Here is a 15,822-nt window from a genome sequence, read left to right on the forward strand (position 1 = left end):
GCCACCCCTCCCCTTCTTCCCTCAGCTGGGCTCGCGCCGCGCAGCCGGAGCAGCCAGTGAGAGCAACATCCTGGAAAGAGGGGGGAGCACCACCGCCCCCCAAAAGGGAAAAAAGGCCCCACCCTGACACGTTTTGCTGTTTGCAAGTCCCTCGCACGCCCCCCGCACCTCCTCCTGGCGCTCGCTGCCCCCCCACCCCAGCCCGCTGCGCGCACATCAAAGCGCCTCTCCGCCGCGCACAGTGGCCGCGGCTCACTAATGGGATTGCAGGCTGGTGCCTGGCTCCGCTGCTGCCGCCGCCGCTGCTCGCGCTGCTGCTGCCGCCGCCGCCGGAGCCCAAACCCGAGCCCCCGCCAGCTCTCGCCCAGAGCCGCCGCGCCCGGGGGCCGAAGCCGCGGCGATGATCCGAATCTTTCCGGATTTCAGCGTGCAGGTGACGGCCGCGGCGGCCGGCGGGGCGGCCGCGGGGGTGCCGGCCGGCGCGGGCATGGGGAGGGCCGGCACCGCGGCCAACGGCACCCCGCAGAACGTCCAGGGCATCACCTCCTACCAGCAGCGGTGAGTAGTCCCGCCTGGGCTGGGATAGTGCCCCCGCCCCGGGGTGCTGGGGTGGGACTCACTTTGCCTCCTGTTTTATGCGTTACAACACGCAGGCACATCGTCAGGGCTTACTTTGCTTGCTCCTCGTTCTACGGATGAGAAAGAGGAAAATCATTCACAATTCGGATTGAAAGGCACTCCAGTGTACTGGCGAAGTGAAATCATCCTTTGCCCTCTGCCTGGCCCCAAATCCAGAACCCCAGCCCCGTGTAGCCTAGGAGTTGCAGCGAAGTCCTAGAACACAGCACAAGGTGCTTTTGCAAAGTTTGGGATCCCAGTCCCCTTCCGCGGAATTTCCTCATGCCTCTGCCGGGTGCGGACCCGAGCTGACGGGCAGCCTGGGGGGCAATTGATCACCGGAGGCTGATTGATCATTTGTTTCCAAACAGAATAGGAACGATTTTCACGTGTAGCTGTAGACTTGCAATTCTACATAATAGTGTTATCATGTCACCTGTTACTACAAGGAAATACAGCATGAAATCCGAGTCTCCTCGGCGCTGTTAAGTATTCATCTTAAATGCATTATAATGCAAATGCGTAAGATTCAGAGATGCGAGTTAGGAAGCAAATTTTACAAAGTTAGGCTAGGTGGGTGAGAAGGAAGTTTTAAAGTATTACTTGTTTGCATTTCTCCCAAACAGCTATATATATATATATTTATTTATTTATTTAAGTAAATATATATATACTTAAATAAAATACAGTTGTGATATTGAATTAGTAAGCATTCTTTGATTCAATTAAGAAAGAAAGGGGTTGGGGGGATACCACCACCAACAGCCCTAGAACCCTAAAGTTTTTCCTTAAGGACAAGTTGTGATCTGTCAAGATTTTGTTTAAAAAAAAATGTAATCCACAAAAATGTGCTGAGAAAAACTAACAATGTAGTATGAAAGGTAAGCTTCCCATTTGTGGGGCTCAGTTTCATAGAAGATGGAAGAAAAAAAAAGAACACATGAAAGTGTGAAATTAAATATTTGTGTTTCCCAGATTGCACACGATTAAATATCTGAGAGATTTGCCAATGGCATTTAACTTAAAATATACACAATGCATAATTCAAATAACAGTTCCTATTTTTACCTTGTATTTCAAACTTCATTGATTTGAGAACCTTTGATTTGAACCAACAGTGTTTAAACTGAAAAGGTTAAGATAATCTATCACTGCCATATTTTGTGCTTTCTAACCAATGGCCCAGCGACCAGAGCAGATTTTGCATAACACACTGAGTGTTTTCCAAGTTGATGCCCAGTACTGCAAATATTCTGTAGAAGACTTCATTATATGCTCTGAGTACTGTCGGAAGTTTTAAAAAGAGAGTCTTGAGAACAACTCAAACACAGGCTATTTCTGGTCAAAGAGATTTTTAAATTTAAATTATTTTAGTCTTGTTTTCCGTGATTACAAGAACCTACAATACAAAAGATCTGGGAATCTTTCAAACATAAAGGACTAGAAAAGAATTAGATTTTTCCTTTTCATGGTTCAGGTAAGGGTGTTTTTGTTTTTGTTTTTTTGTCACTTACAAAACATTTAAATGACAATATAATCTGGTGGTCACCTTAACTAGGAAGTGCAGGCAATAATTCCAATAGTGTGGTCTGTGAAGTAGGGAGCCAAGGGTCAGATATGTCAGATGGCCTTTGGACAATTTCAGAGACCTCCAACTAACCCATGAGATATAAATTGGGCATAAGAGGTGGTCCTGCATTTTCAGCCTTTAGGTTTTCTCTCAGAGTGTTGGTGTCCTTCACCACAAAGATCTTCTCAGGGCCAATTTCCCCCACAAGTCAGGAGCCTCCGGGGGTGATCCTCCATATCTCCCACACCAACACTGAAAGCTCCACTGATGCCTTCCACCTTCATCTTTGAATTTGGGCTACTTTATCATGTCTCTGAATCTCAGTGTGATCCTAAAGACTAAAGCTTTAAAAATAATCAACTCTAAACCTTAGCCTTTGGGATGTATTATTTCCTTCCTCTCTTCTATGTCCAGTCATATTGACAGAGAGAAGGTGCTAGCTGTGAAAGATGGAGCTTTCTTTGGTTTCATTATTCAGATAGGATGACACCTGTTACTGCGTTTAATTTTTGTTAATCTGGGGACGGAGGAGTGAGCCATGTGAGGCAAGAAAATCATTGGCAAACGTTTAAGGGAGGGTTTGAGTCATGAGTCCCAAGTCCTCGTGTCCTCTGGCACTACTTCACCAGGCCACCAGCATGTTAGGCTTTAGACACTAGGAGGGGCAGACTTAGTTTCCACTTCAAGACCTGAATGTGTCTGCTAAGGTGAACGGTGACACATCATTTTACCAAAATATATATTTGCATTGAGTGCTTTGGGGGAGTCTGATGAGGGAGTGACAGGAGTTGGGGGCTTTTCAAGTTTAAGAGTGGCCTGTCGGGAGAACACAGCTTCTCTCATTTGTCATCTTTGGGCAGGAATGCCCTAGGCTGGCCGTCCTGAAGCCAAAACTTCCAACTGGCAACTTTTCCCCCTTCCCCGCCAGCCCGTGTAGATCTTGTGCTCAATCCTCTCCACTTCAGTTCATTTTTCAATCACTCTCATCTTCTACCTGTAGAGTGTACTCCAAAGAGAACTCAAACACCGTCACGCAGATTAAATGCGTCTGCCACGAAAAACACTTGTGTTCTCGAAGTTTCCAACTCTCGGCCCCCACTTTACTGGAGCGGTGGGACCGAATGGGACCCCTTTTCGGGTCTATTTTTCCTGAAGTTTAAAGTAGAATGCAAAGCCTCCCCACAGGACGGATGTTTTCCGTGTGGCTTTCATCTATTCGAAGTGGGAATGCGCTGGGAGTCCTTTCTGCCTTCCTGGTTGACACATGACTGAAAAGCTGCCCACCCCGGGCAGAGTGGTTTAGTGGAGAGGGCGCTCTGACCGGAGTCTACCAGGTACTGGGATTCCTCCACTGGCCCTTCATGGGGTGGCCCTTTCCCTAGCCCTCGCTGAGCTGTAAAACGGGGGTGGGGGGAAAGAGAGCGCTTGATCGCAGGGGTGCCAGGTCCCAGGGGCCAGGGGCCAGGTGGCACAGGCGTTCGCGTCTAACTGCGTCGAAACGCCTGGGGATTCACCTGTGAACCCCAGGGTCTGCAGATACGTGTGCGCGTGAATAATGCAGATGTTCCAGCTCGGGAAAGGTCGGTGGGAGCGCGGGAGCACCAAGGTGGCTGTGCAGCCGCCGCGCCCGCCCACAGGGCTCCCGCGGCCCGCAGGCTGGGTCGGCGCCCTCCCACCCGCGCGTGTCTCCGCGGTCTCGGGGGCGCTCCCGGGACGCTGTCCTGTCCGAGGCCGCGCCCGGGGCCTCCCAGTTCCTCTCTCTTTCTCCCTGGTTGCGATACTCCTGAGAAGGGAAGTGTTCGAAACTGCAACTGAGTGGCGTTGTTGCGCTGGCAGCCGAGCTTCCCAGTCCCCCAGACGAGAGAGAGAGAGAGAGAGAGAGAGAGAGAGAGAGGAGGGGGGGTGTGTCTGCGTGCGAGAGCGCTCTGGAGCAAAGCAGCTGGAAAATGCCCAGAAATACTTTCACAGCGGTCAAGCTGGGAACCCCCCGCGCGTCCTCCCCCTCCCGCCCCTCCGGCCCGGGCCCCGGCCGCCCCCCGCCGAGCGGGTGTGTGCCCCACCTGCCCCCGGGCCGGCTCCGGGGCGGGGGCGGGGGCGGGGTGGGGGCGGCCGCGGGGGTGTGGCGGCGCGCGGGGGCGAGAACCCGGAGGCGGCGGGGCCCTGGGCCGGGCCGTCCGCGGGCCCGCGCGGCAGCCTCCCCCCGCCGCCTCCTCCGCCGCCTCCTCCGCCTCCCCCTCCGCCGCCGCCGCCGGTCGCTGTCTCCGCGCTGGGCATGTCTCGGGAGCCGGAGCGGCCCGGGCCGCGGGGGCTCTGCGGCGCATGGACGGCGGCGGCGGCGGCGGCGGCGGAGGGGGAGGAGAAGGCGCAGGCGGCGGAGGAGGCGGCGACCTGCGGCGAGAGGCACCGGCGGCGCGAGGGGCCGGCCGGCCGCCGGCGAGGCTCCGGCCCCACTACTTTTCCGTAGCCTCCCAGCCCCGGCCCCAGCAGCTCGGCCGCCGCCGCCGCCGCCGCCACGGCCAGGGCCAGCGCCAGGGCCAGCGCCAGGGCCAGCGCCAGGGCCACGGCCGCCGCCCGCCGGGCTCCGCCGAGCCGCGCACGCCCGCACTCACTCCCGCCACCCCACGCACACGCACACCCCCGCCCTCCCCACGCCCCCCACCCGGGAGGGGGGAGAGAGGCAAAAAGTAAGAGAGGAAAAAAAATAGCAGGAAGATGGCGCCCACCAAGCCCAGCTTTCAGCAGGATCCTTCCAGGCGAGAACGGTAACACTTTTCTGTTTATTGAACCTGCCGCCGGGGCTGCCGCTCCCGCCGCCGCCGCCGCCGCCGCCGCCCCCGCCGCCGCCGCCGCCGCCGCCGCCGCGGTGGGGGGCCCGCTCCGCAGCCCGCCTCCTGGGCCCCGAGCCCGCGGGACCTCGTCTGCGGGCTGGCGGCTCCGCGCTCGCCTGCGGTCCCCGCGCGCATTGTCCGCCGGTGGCGGCGGCGGCTGCGGCGGCTGCGGCGGCGGCTGCGGCTGCGGCAGCGAGCGGGCTCCGGCGGCGGCGGCGGCGGCGCCAGGCTCTGCGAGCGGTCGCACCTCCTCGGCTCGGCGAATGGAGTGACTCGCTGACAAAAAAAAAAAAAAAGAAAAAGAAAAAGAAAAAGAAAAAAAAAAAAAGAAAAAAAAAGAGAGAAACAAGCAAAAAAAAAAAAAAAAAGAGAGAGAGAGAGAAGGGGCTGCGGTGTGACGAGGAGCAGCGAGGGTGGGGGGCCGGGGGATCCCCGGGGCCGCTTCAGGTCCCTTGGCAGCTGCTCTCTAGGAAGGAATGAGGCTGGGGAGGGGGAGGGAAGGCAGGCGAGAAGGGGGAGGAGGAGAGGAGGAGGAGGAGGCACAGGAGGAGGAGGAGGAGAGGAGGAGGAGGAGAGCAGGAGGCGGCGGCGGCGGCGGCGGCCGGGGCGGGGAGCGGAGCTCGCGCCAGGCCCGGAATGTGTCGCGGAGGGGCCGTCTCCCGTCTCCGCGCGGAGCAGCTAGGCCGGGCCCGAGCAGAGGGGCGCGCTCGCCGCCCCCCGCCCCCGCCCCCGCCGCCCCCGCCGCCCGGGATGCGCCCTTAGCCCTGGCAACTCGTGGGGCTCCTTCTTTGCCCTCCTTTCCACTCCCCCGCTCCTCAAAGAAAAAACAGAAAAAGGAAGAGGAAAACCCTCAAATCCAAATTAGCGAGTAAACAGCGAGATTCAAAATGTGCCAACAGTTGGAACGTCTATGCCCCGTTAGTTACCGTTTGGGGAATCTGTGTTTTAAAAAGTTCCTGGTGAGAATTGCATATCCAGGCAAGGGGCTCAGCCGAGCATGTCTGTTTGAAGTTAGTTAAACTAAAGCCAAAGGAAAAGGGAGTTTGTATTCAAAATATCCTTAGCCGTCCTACGTGAATGGCATTGTTAGGTTGCAGAGTAGCTAAGCACCCCCCCCCCCCTCCCGGCCCCACGTGGTTTCCCCTCCTGCTGTCCACCCAGCCTACTTTGTTTGGAATCCTATTTGGTATTAATTGGCAGCATTAATGACATTAATTGCATATAGCATATTGGTTTGTGCAAAGTATCTTTTCTGTTTTCGAAGAGGAAATGCTCAGTAGGAAGTATGAAATGTTACCCTTTGCTTCATGAGGAAAACAAATGCTCTTAGATGTAGGCCCCCTCCCAACTTTCCTCGTAGTACACCCATGAGTGAACGTGAGAAAAAAGAGAAGGGAAGTCCACAGTACTTGCAAGATTTAATTATTATATGGGTGGTTTTATTTTTGATACAATGTAGCATTTAACCTATTGCTTACACCAAGAGAGGTAAGAGATTTAAATACGCTATTTATTAGGAAGCTTCAGTTACATTTTTGGTTATTTCCTTCATACAGTAGAGTCCGCAAAATTGTCAGGGTGAAGGAAAAAATTTTGTTAGGGAGATACATAATTGACTGATTCTAAAGTCTGGGTAATTTCAGCATAAGTCATATACCTGAACGCAAATCACACATAATCCAGTTTTTAAAGATGTTGAATGTGTATAGCATTAACTGTCTGACAAGTCATACTAGCTGAAAGGAATATTCAGTGTTTTATGAAGAATTCACATATTAAGTACTTTGCTCTTGTAGATAGAAAGAAAAATACAGAGCATTGTGCAGGTCTTTTAATAATTATTTATTTAACATGGCGATGAATACTTTTTCAGGTCAGAAGTTTGTAATTGATTTTTTTCCTCCCTCCTATCCATCCTTCCCCATCCCCAGTTCTGTTGGTAGTAAATGTATTTACTGGGATGGCCCCAGTAATCTCTCTAGCAGAGGCCTATTTGTGTGCCATTTTGGGAATTTTTCTGAGATAGGAATCTTGAAGATAGAATTAATTTCTAGAGGAAACTTCATAGCCTGTGCATGAGCGCGTTCTTTATCACCTGTCTCCATTTGGCATTCGAAGAAGGTAAATCAAAGTGCGCGATTTGTTATTCTGCTCCACTTGAGAGCTGAACTAAATAACACTTGGTCTGAAATTCTGATTGAAGTTGTAGGAGGATATACTGTATTTAATTTAATGCCCTTTAATAGCATCTTCTTGTTCAGCTCGGATGCTGTCATTTTAAAGGTTGGATCTGAGAAGGTTTAACCTGTAGGGAGAGGGAGGAGTAATAACGAGGTAGGGGGCAGAAAGAGAGAGAGAGAGAGAGAGAGAGAGGAAAGAAGGAGGTACAACCTAAATGTTTCAAACAGTAATAACCACAAACTTGGCCCGTTATCCAAACAGTTGTTTTATGCCTGGAGGGTTCATTTTGTTATTAGGGCTTTAAATGCTCTTAACACTTTAAGTGTAAACATTACACATGTTAGTTGATTTGGTTTTGTAATGAGAAATGGGACGTTAGATGGTTTGTTCAGGAGGGGGCGGTTTTTCATAGTATTTGCTTCAACTGAGTAGAGTCATTTCACCTTTTTGTTCACTTTGGGCCTAGAACTTGTTGGTTCGTAGTAGGGTTTCTCTGTAACAGTCGAATACAAATATGTTTATAAAAGATGGCTTTCTGTGAACATGCTTTTAGGTCATATCCTTCCGTTTATTTAAAAAATGGTTTCCAAATCATTGATTTCATAAAGGCATTTATGGACACTACTCTTTTCTGCTTTTCAAATACACTGGTAATCAAAAACTTACCTAGGAAAAAAATATTTTTGGAAGTGTCTTGTAAATTTATAAAATAGCTGACCTGAGTTTAGTAGTACAGTACAAATGTCATTTCTTTCTGGTAATGTCACAGAGTAAATTTTGGAGAAAGAAGCTTCTTCTTAATGATGTCTTTGGCAATGCTTAATATTCTCTCTTACACAGAGGAAGAACCCGAGAGCCTGAGAGAACAAGTTGCAAACTTTGTATATTTAAACTTGCTTGATTTTTCTTTAAACTCCAATAGGCTGCAAATTATGTAGCACTACCACAGAGTTTTTCCACTGTGTGGATGTATAACCAAGAAAATTAGACAGATAGAAGTGTCAAGCATGTGATGTGCTCATGCTGGTTTGCAAAGCATATTCCAGTCATACAGGACTTTTGGTTTAAAAAGTGAAGGTGGTGGTGGAGATATTTTTGGAGGTATTTCTTTTTACGTTGCAAGCTTAAACACAGAGTGATAAATGATGATATGCATTGTCTAACACTTGCTTATATATAAATAGCTCCACAAGATTGCTTAAATGATAATCGAAAATATGAAATAGGATGGCCTTCATATCACAAGGCCAAGGGTCTACAAATGGAAAAACTGAAATAATGAAATATTTCCAAGGCAACAGACTGTCAACAACAACTGTAATGCATGGGCATATCATAGAACCACCAGAGAGGATATTAGATCGTATAGCTCTGCAGCCAGGAGTTATAATGACCTTTATTATGTAGGACCCTCCCACATTACAACATCTTTCCATAGTCCCAATTTCTGGTTTATGAATTGAGAGACAAATAGCTACTCCAAACCTGGAATATGCCAGTTACTAGATTTGATTCATTACAGGGAGCCAACTTGACATCAACATTACTTGATGCTTTTGGTTAAAAAAACAAACAAGAAAATGTTACATGAGGTATTTTCAGCATCTAATGGTATTATGAGTACAGATTTGGTCTCTAGATCTTTGCATATTCTTGAAAATATGAATTTTATTTGGCCAAAAGTTATGTGAGATTACTATCTCAGCAATGGACTGATAAGAATTGCATTGTGATTTAAATATAATCTGCACATTGGAATGGATTGACATTTTTAGTGATAGGAAGTTTGATTTCCCCCTGAAATCCTACACAATGGTTGCCCCGACAATAGAGCTATTTTATGGGAATTCCAGAGTTTACATGAACCCCTCAATACTTCTACTGAGTCCCAGATCTTAGTCTGGATGGAATCCAGTGGCATGTTAAAATTGCATCTGTTTGAAATGGGTCCTCATGCCCAGAATCTCCTGCTCTGTTGTGAAGTTTTCTGTGACAAGATGTACAGATATATACTTTTGTAAAAGCAGCACTTTTGGGGGAGGATTTAGGCGGTATCGCTTTCATTTAGTTATTTTTAAAGCTGTAGAGCTTTATATTTTATGAGATATTTGTGGGGGATATGTCACAAATATTTCTAAATCTCTCCTAGTAATGTTTTTCCCTATGAACTTTCATACATGCTTTACTATTAATAATGACCCCAATGTAAACGTTAGTCTATTTCTGTTTTCCTATTTTTCCTGCATTCCCGTGGTTCTCTTTCCTGCACAGAATGCTGCTTGCTACATTTAAGGAAAATTAAGCACACATGAGAGTAGAACTGGCCCCTCCTATTTTGTTTACAAAAGCTATTTTTCCTATAGTGTAACATTTCATCATTTAAATTTTTGAAAATTTTGCATTGCCTAGGCCAACGATTTAACTTCAGGTATTTTATAGACATGCCTCAGTTGTTTATGCTAGATAAGGCTGAAAGTTAAAGGGTTGGTATGCTGAAAATTTAGTTGATTAGTTGATTAAATATTAATTTAAAAATGTAAATGCTACCAAAATTGCATATAATGCAATATGTAAAACTTTAAATATTTAAATCTGTACTAATATTTAAATCTGTACTTCTAGAATTTATGGGAAAATTCAGTTACATCGCTTTGCATTTAATGATGTTAGTATTTTCACAGTAAATAGTGCCCCCCCCCCCCTTTTTCCTCACTGGGCAGTGTAATAAACCAACTGTAACTGAATGGTATTTTTACTGCTCTGGGCCCCATTAGTGTGAATAGGATGTTTGCACTATTAATTTTGATAGAACCTTACGTAGTTAGAATAATTTGTAGTAATATTAGTAATACTACAGTGCATAAGCAGGACATAGCTTAGTAGGAGTAAAGAGATTATTGCTATATCTGACATGACTAGGGTAGTGACAAGATTAAACGGCACTTGAAGTTTTGTCTGTGTACCTTTCTAGAGCATAATGTTTTGGTGAATTAATAGGAATATTTGTGCTCTTGTGTACAAAATCATGAGACACAGGATGAAAATCGCATATTACTATGGCTCAAAGTGCTCATGGCCTTCGACTATAATTATTGACTAGTTCATTCACACAGTCTTATTTATTGAGCCTCTACTATGGACAATCATGACTTAGGGCAGAGATGGTCATAAATAATACTCTGTAAGAGCAGTTGTTCTGGTCATAGACTTGCCCTTATACTGGACATGCAAAATATTATAGAGAGTCAGAGAGAATATTATAGAGAGCCATATATAGAACACCCTTTTCTGCAAAAGGAGAAAGTGCAGAATTCATAGAAATATAAATAAGGGTCCTCTATCTCTTTTGATTTTTGTTTCATGTTCTGGTTGGGGTGGGCATTCAGGTTGTAAAATTTTGTAACTAATGACCGTAAAATGATTAGAGGCTCTTGGAGGAAAGAAAGAAAAGATGCCATATAAATGTGAATGAAAATATACCCTATTTTTAAAAATAATCTCTGATGGGACTAAAAAAAATAGAAATAGATCACACCTGATAATAATAAACATTTATTGGACACTGCTATATATTTTAGGCCCTGTATAAATACTTCACAGTAATTTTCTCTGTGGCCTCCCCTTGCACCCTGAAGGGAGGTGCTCATATCCCCACTTTCAATCCAGAAAATAGAAACTAATCTTCCCAAGGAAGGTAGTAGAGTTAGAGATTGAATTTAGGTTTGTTTCTCTAGCAATGTACCTTAACAGCAATGTGCAGGTGTTCCGTCTTTGGATTTTCCAGACTCAGGGGTTTCTGTACTAATGCCAGAGAGCTCTTGTGGCAGGAAGACCCCGTGCACTATGGATCGTGAGTTAGATCTCTGCTTCTTGGTCATTTATCAGATGTTTGGAGAACTTCAGAAATACAATGTTTATAAGTTAGAAGAGGGATGAATATTTAAGTTATCTTCCCTCTACTCTTTAACATTCCAGTAGTTTTGAGGGCAAGCTCCACAGCTGTATATACTTCAGGGATGATTTTTGATGGAATGGTTTTAGAAGAATCGGTTTGCTGTGTACACATAGCTCTTTGGTCATAGATGGTGAAGTATTCAGGGACCTCTTTTCCATGGGTGTTATCTATGCCTCAGAGTGTGCCACAGTTTGTCTAAAGATTACAGTTGAGACATTTTTATTTTGTGATCGTTTGCCACTGAGTGGGCTGTTATTCAGCCTTTCTGAATAACACTCTTTGGTACTTAACTGTATTTCTGGATATTATTATCTTTTGAAATATATAAGGACTCATACAAGTTGGCCTCCTGCCAAATTATCTGGCATTATAATAATGATGGCAAGCATTTATATAGCACTATGTGTCAGGTACTAGTCTAAGGGCTTTACATATATTAATTAACTCATTTAATTAAAAACTTGTTAAAAATGGACCACGATAAATACATAGATGATAAGTTCTCATTATTTAGTCCCTCTTCCCCTGTGGGCACACACAGACACTTGTGGCATCTTCAAGAAGAGAGTGTCTTTGGTAACATTTTAATTTCTCTAAGGCCAGGAATATTAGGGGTTGGTCTGGCATGTTCTTTGACAAAAGCTATAGCTTGGGAAACTTTGTAACATCTGACACCATTACTGCTTATTGTAGAATGTCTGCTAGATTTGAAGTAGTGGACAAGCATGTCCCATTTATCTTTACGTTTTTGGCTGTAACACTGTCAACCAAATAGCTTAAAAAAAAAAAAAAGGTATAGTAGGAATTTCAGACCTTGAAAGGACTAGATAAGCAGTGCTTGAGTATTTGTGGGTGAAAGAATTGAGCATTTTACTTGTGTATTTTATTAAAATATCCACTTTCACATTCAGGAAATCTCTTGCTTACATAAAGAGTAGGTTGCCTTATAAAATGTTGAAAAGGGCTCATTTAGAGAGATGTTTTGCTAAAATATTGAAGATAAAAAGCAGCAGTCAATAGGAAGTATAAGTGAAAAATAGGCTACAAAATTTAAAATAGCATTCAGATCATCTTAAAAGAAATTACTTCTGATTACAGTATTTTATTATCATCAGTATGCTAATGCAGAATTAAAGGGCTCTGACTTGGGTACCTAGGTTATATATAACATTGAAGCTTAAATCTTTATCACATATTTTTGAAGGTAGTGCCACATAGCATTTTAAGACCACTTTGTGGAATCATAGGGCATTTCAGTTATATTCCATTATTTCTGATAGACAGAGTCTTTTTTATTTATAAGATTTATAAGAAGAATTTTATTATAAAGAAAAATATAATATTGGATTAAGGGTCATCTTTATATGAATATACATCAAATCGACACCCTTTTACCCTCCAATCTATGGAATTTTCTTTCTGCCATGTCAACACTACAGAAAAGGATACTGGTTCTAAACTTCATCCAGAAGCACTTTACTCAAAAAAGACTGCAGTACTGTGGTAGGGGCAGATGGAATGACTGAAATTGTTTGCACAACCTATCTCTCTGGTAGAAAATGGAGACATCAAAGAAGAAGGGTATTTTAGTAACTAGTATGTATTGCGCTGATTGAGGGAGTATTTTTCCTATCAAATAATTTATTCCTCGGAATCTATTTCTGAAAAACATATATATTCTATTCATATAAGAAAAGGATCATTTTTTTTATTGTACAAGATTCTGTGTACTCTGCATGATTTATATGTAAAACCTACATATATACCGTTTACAACATAACTTACATATAAAATACAAATCAGACCTACCATGTTTCTATTATATCCACCTAAAATGCAAAAATGTTTCAAAGGTATCTTGAACATATTATAAATGTCTTACTTTAGATCGAGTTAAATTTACATATTTGCAGTGAATTGGTGACTTTTTTGTTTTCCTAATGCTGTAAAGAAAAGTAGGCTCATCATTTTTTTTTTTACACATTTTTATTGTTCTGTGTAAATGTAATTTGTTAATCCTGTGAAATTTGTCATAGATAAATTTGCTTGGATTATCTTGTCACCACCGTATCTGCATTCTTTTGTTCATTGCTTATTCATAATTTAACAGTCTGGCAGTGAGCCTTTTTGGGATGCTCACAAAAGATATATGACCTCTACCAGCTGCTACTATAACCTGCAGAATGCACAGCAAGACATTAGAAACGTGAGGATTCCTCTACTGATTAAAGTGCTCTTCATTTAAACAGTCTGTTCATAAGAATCTCAGGAATCTCTTGCTACCAGCAGTTTTGATTTTTTTTTCTTCCTAACAAAATTAGTTCTAACAATTGAATCTTCATTTGGTATGATTTTTTAAATAGGTGATGCAAAGAAAACTAATTTCTTGAATGCTTTTGCTTTTTTATAACCAAATACTCAAAAATTTTCTATTTATTTGGGCATGGTAAAGTTATCCAGAAACAGTTCTATCAGGCATGGAAGAAGAGAGAGTAGAGTGGCAGTGTCACATCCTAATCTTAGAAGAAATGGTTGGTTTCATCCTACTTGAATCCAAGCACTTTACAGTTTGTATTCTAAACACCCTATATGATGTGGTATGTGGCAGACATTAAAAATAGAATGTTACTTGAAGTGTAACCACATTTTTAGGTTTTCATTATTCTGAATTAGTTTAGCATATGAATTTATTCTCATCCCCTCTCCACCCCTGTCCCCCCCGCCCCCCCCCAAGAAATCAGCAGATCAGTTTATGAGTAATGGCTAGTTTTTGCCTCTCTTCTGTGCAGGCATATGATTACGGTTCAAAATAATTCATTGCTAATCCATGCAGTATTGGTTCATCTCCATCACTCTGTTCTGTGATTAGAGCCTCAGGCCTGCTGCCTTGCTTTCCGCCCTGATTTTCTTTAACTGCAACCCTTGTTTTAATATAGTTCTGTAGTCACCACTGTCCTGCTAGCCCCTCTCCATCCCTCATATATATCGATTGCAGTAGATTAATATTTATTTGAAGCTATTTTTCAGACTTTGTGAAAAATGTATTCATTTCTTACTGTGAATCTTCATCTAAAGGGAGGGGGAGAGGGAAGATGTAGGACTCAGGTATGCAACTTCCTATAAAGTGAAGCTATTGCTTTTCCGACCTTCACTCTTTGCTCTAGTCACTGTTTGTTCATTAGACACAAATCAGGAAGTTTAATTTCCTTGAAAAAAATTTAGACTAAGCTATGATGTTAACAGTTTAACTCTTGTTTGTAACAGTTCTAAAATGGCTTTCAGCATTTTCTGAGCACATACTGTAGTCAGTGAAATTACCATAATATACATTGATCAGCTTGCATTGAATATTTCCAGACAGGGACACAAAGCTATCATTTTCCTTAACATCAAAATTTGCCAATTTCACCAGAAGGTCATCTAACAGATTTTTTAAAGACTTTGTTTCAGATCTCAGTAGTCCAGTGTTCCTTTTAATAATTACTTTCGTCTCATTGTAGCCGTGTGTTTGAAAGTGTAGGTCAATGAGGATGATTGCATTCAGAATTTCATGATCTGTGTAGTGGAACAAATTGAAAGCAAAGCCTGTATCAATCACTGTGAAGGGAGGGTTAATTGTTACCGCTTCTCAAGCCTCTGGACAGATAAACCAGTAATGAAATACTTATTGCTCTGATATGTGAATGCTGAAGGATGAAACAATGGAAACAGAAGCAGTCTTCAGAGATAACCAAAAAGGCAAAGAAAAAAAAAAAAAGATAAACCGGATGAAAGTATGAAACTATGTGCTGCATTAACTCTCTTAGAAGTAATATTGTTTTTAGCTTACTACCCATCTTTTTCTGGCAGGTTAGGGCAGTATCATATATCAGGTTGCTAAAGCCAAATAAGAATATAAATGGAAAACCCTCTTTCTGTAAAAATAAAAGAACTAAAAAAACACAGTCCTGTGCTTTATATGAACTCTGCATATTTTATAAAAATATTGTTTGAGTTACTATTTAAGGTTTTCTCCCTTAAAAAACTAGTGATGCTACATATGTTAAATATTATACATGCATAAATGGCTTAAATTCCAGAATGTTTTAAAGGATTTGTTATCTTTGAAGAGATTTTGGAATCACTGGCCCATTGTAGACCAAAGCATTGAGAAAATTGTGAAACACATAAAGAAATAGTAAAATAATTAGTGTTGCAAAGAGATCATGAGATTAAACACATTTAACCATTTCTTCCATATGAACTTAACATTTAAACATCTGTTAGTTACTTATATGTTGAAATATATGCAAAAATATTTAGCCAAATTGAAGTCTTAGGCCCATGACAATCATCTCAACACAGTGGGTAGTTCTGAAAATTAATGAGAATGATAATACTGTAAAGACTGTTCCAGAGTTTGCCCAAATTCATTATCTAAGACTCTTGTTAAGAACATCTCAAAGAATTTTAACCAGGAAAATATATTAATGGTTCAAAAGCATTTTCAAAACCCTGAATTATAAAAGTATAATAGAATTATATATGCAAGAGTTATAGTTAGCAACACAGATAGCAGAAGACATTATGATGGCATATTTTTCCACAACCTATACTCCTTTTGTACATGGTTTCATACGTAGGGTTTAATCTCCTACATTATTTTTGTTTGTTTGTTTTGGAGGCAAGAA

The 15,822-nt window shown here is 43.3% G+C and overlaps 1 protein-coding gene across 5 annotated transcripts in view; it reads left to right on the forward strand.

The window, feature by feature from the left end:
• Nucleotides 1–458: 458 nt before the first annotated feature.
• NPAS3 (neuronal PAS domain protein 3) overlaps nt 459–15,822 on the forward strand; it is an 845,222-nt gene continuing 829,858 nt past the window's right edge. For 4 of the 5 annotated variants that reach the window (XM_038544466.1, XM_038544462.1, XM_038544464.1 and 1 more), the window contains exon 1: nt 459–558. In XM_038544466.1, the coding sequence (XP_038400394.1) occupies nt 488–558 (71 nt within the window). In that variant the 5' untranslated portion in view covers nt 459–487. Of the gene's footprint in view, nt 559–4,846; nt 4,951–15,822 lie in introns of those variants that run through there. The other variant, XM_038544465.1, reaches the window with a different exon arrangement.

Source organism: Canis lupus, chromosome 8 (genome assembly GCF_011100685.1).
Source record: "Canis lupus familiaris isolate Mischka breed German Shepherd chromosome 8, alternate assembly UU_Cfam_GSD_1.0, whole genome shotgun sequence".
Taxonomy (NCBI): domain Eukaryota; kingdom Metazoa; phylum Chordata; class Mammalia; order Carnivora; family Canidae; genus Canis; species Canis lupus.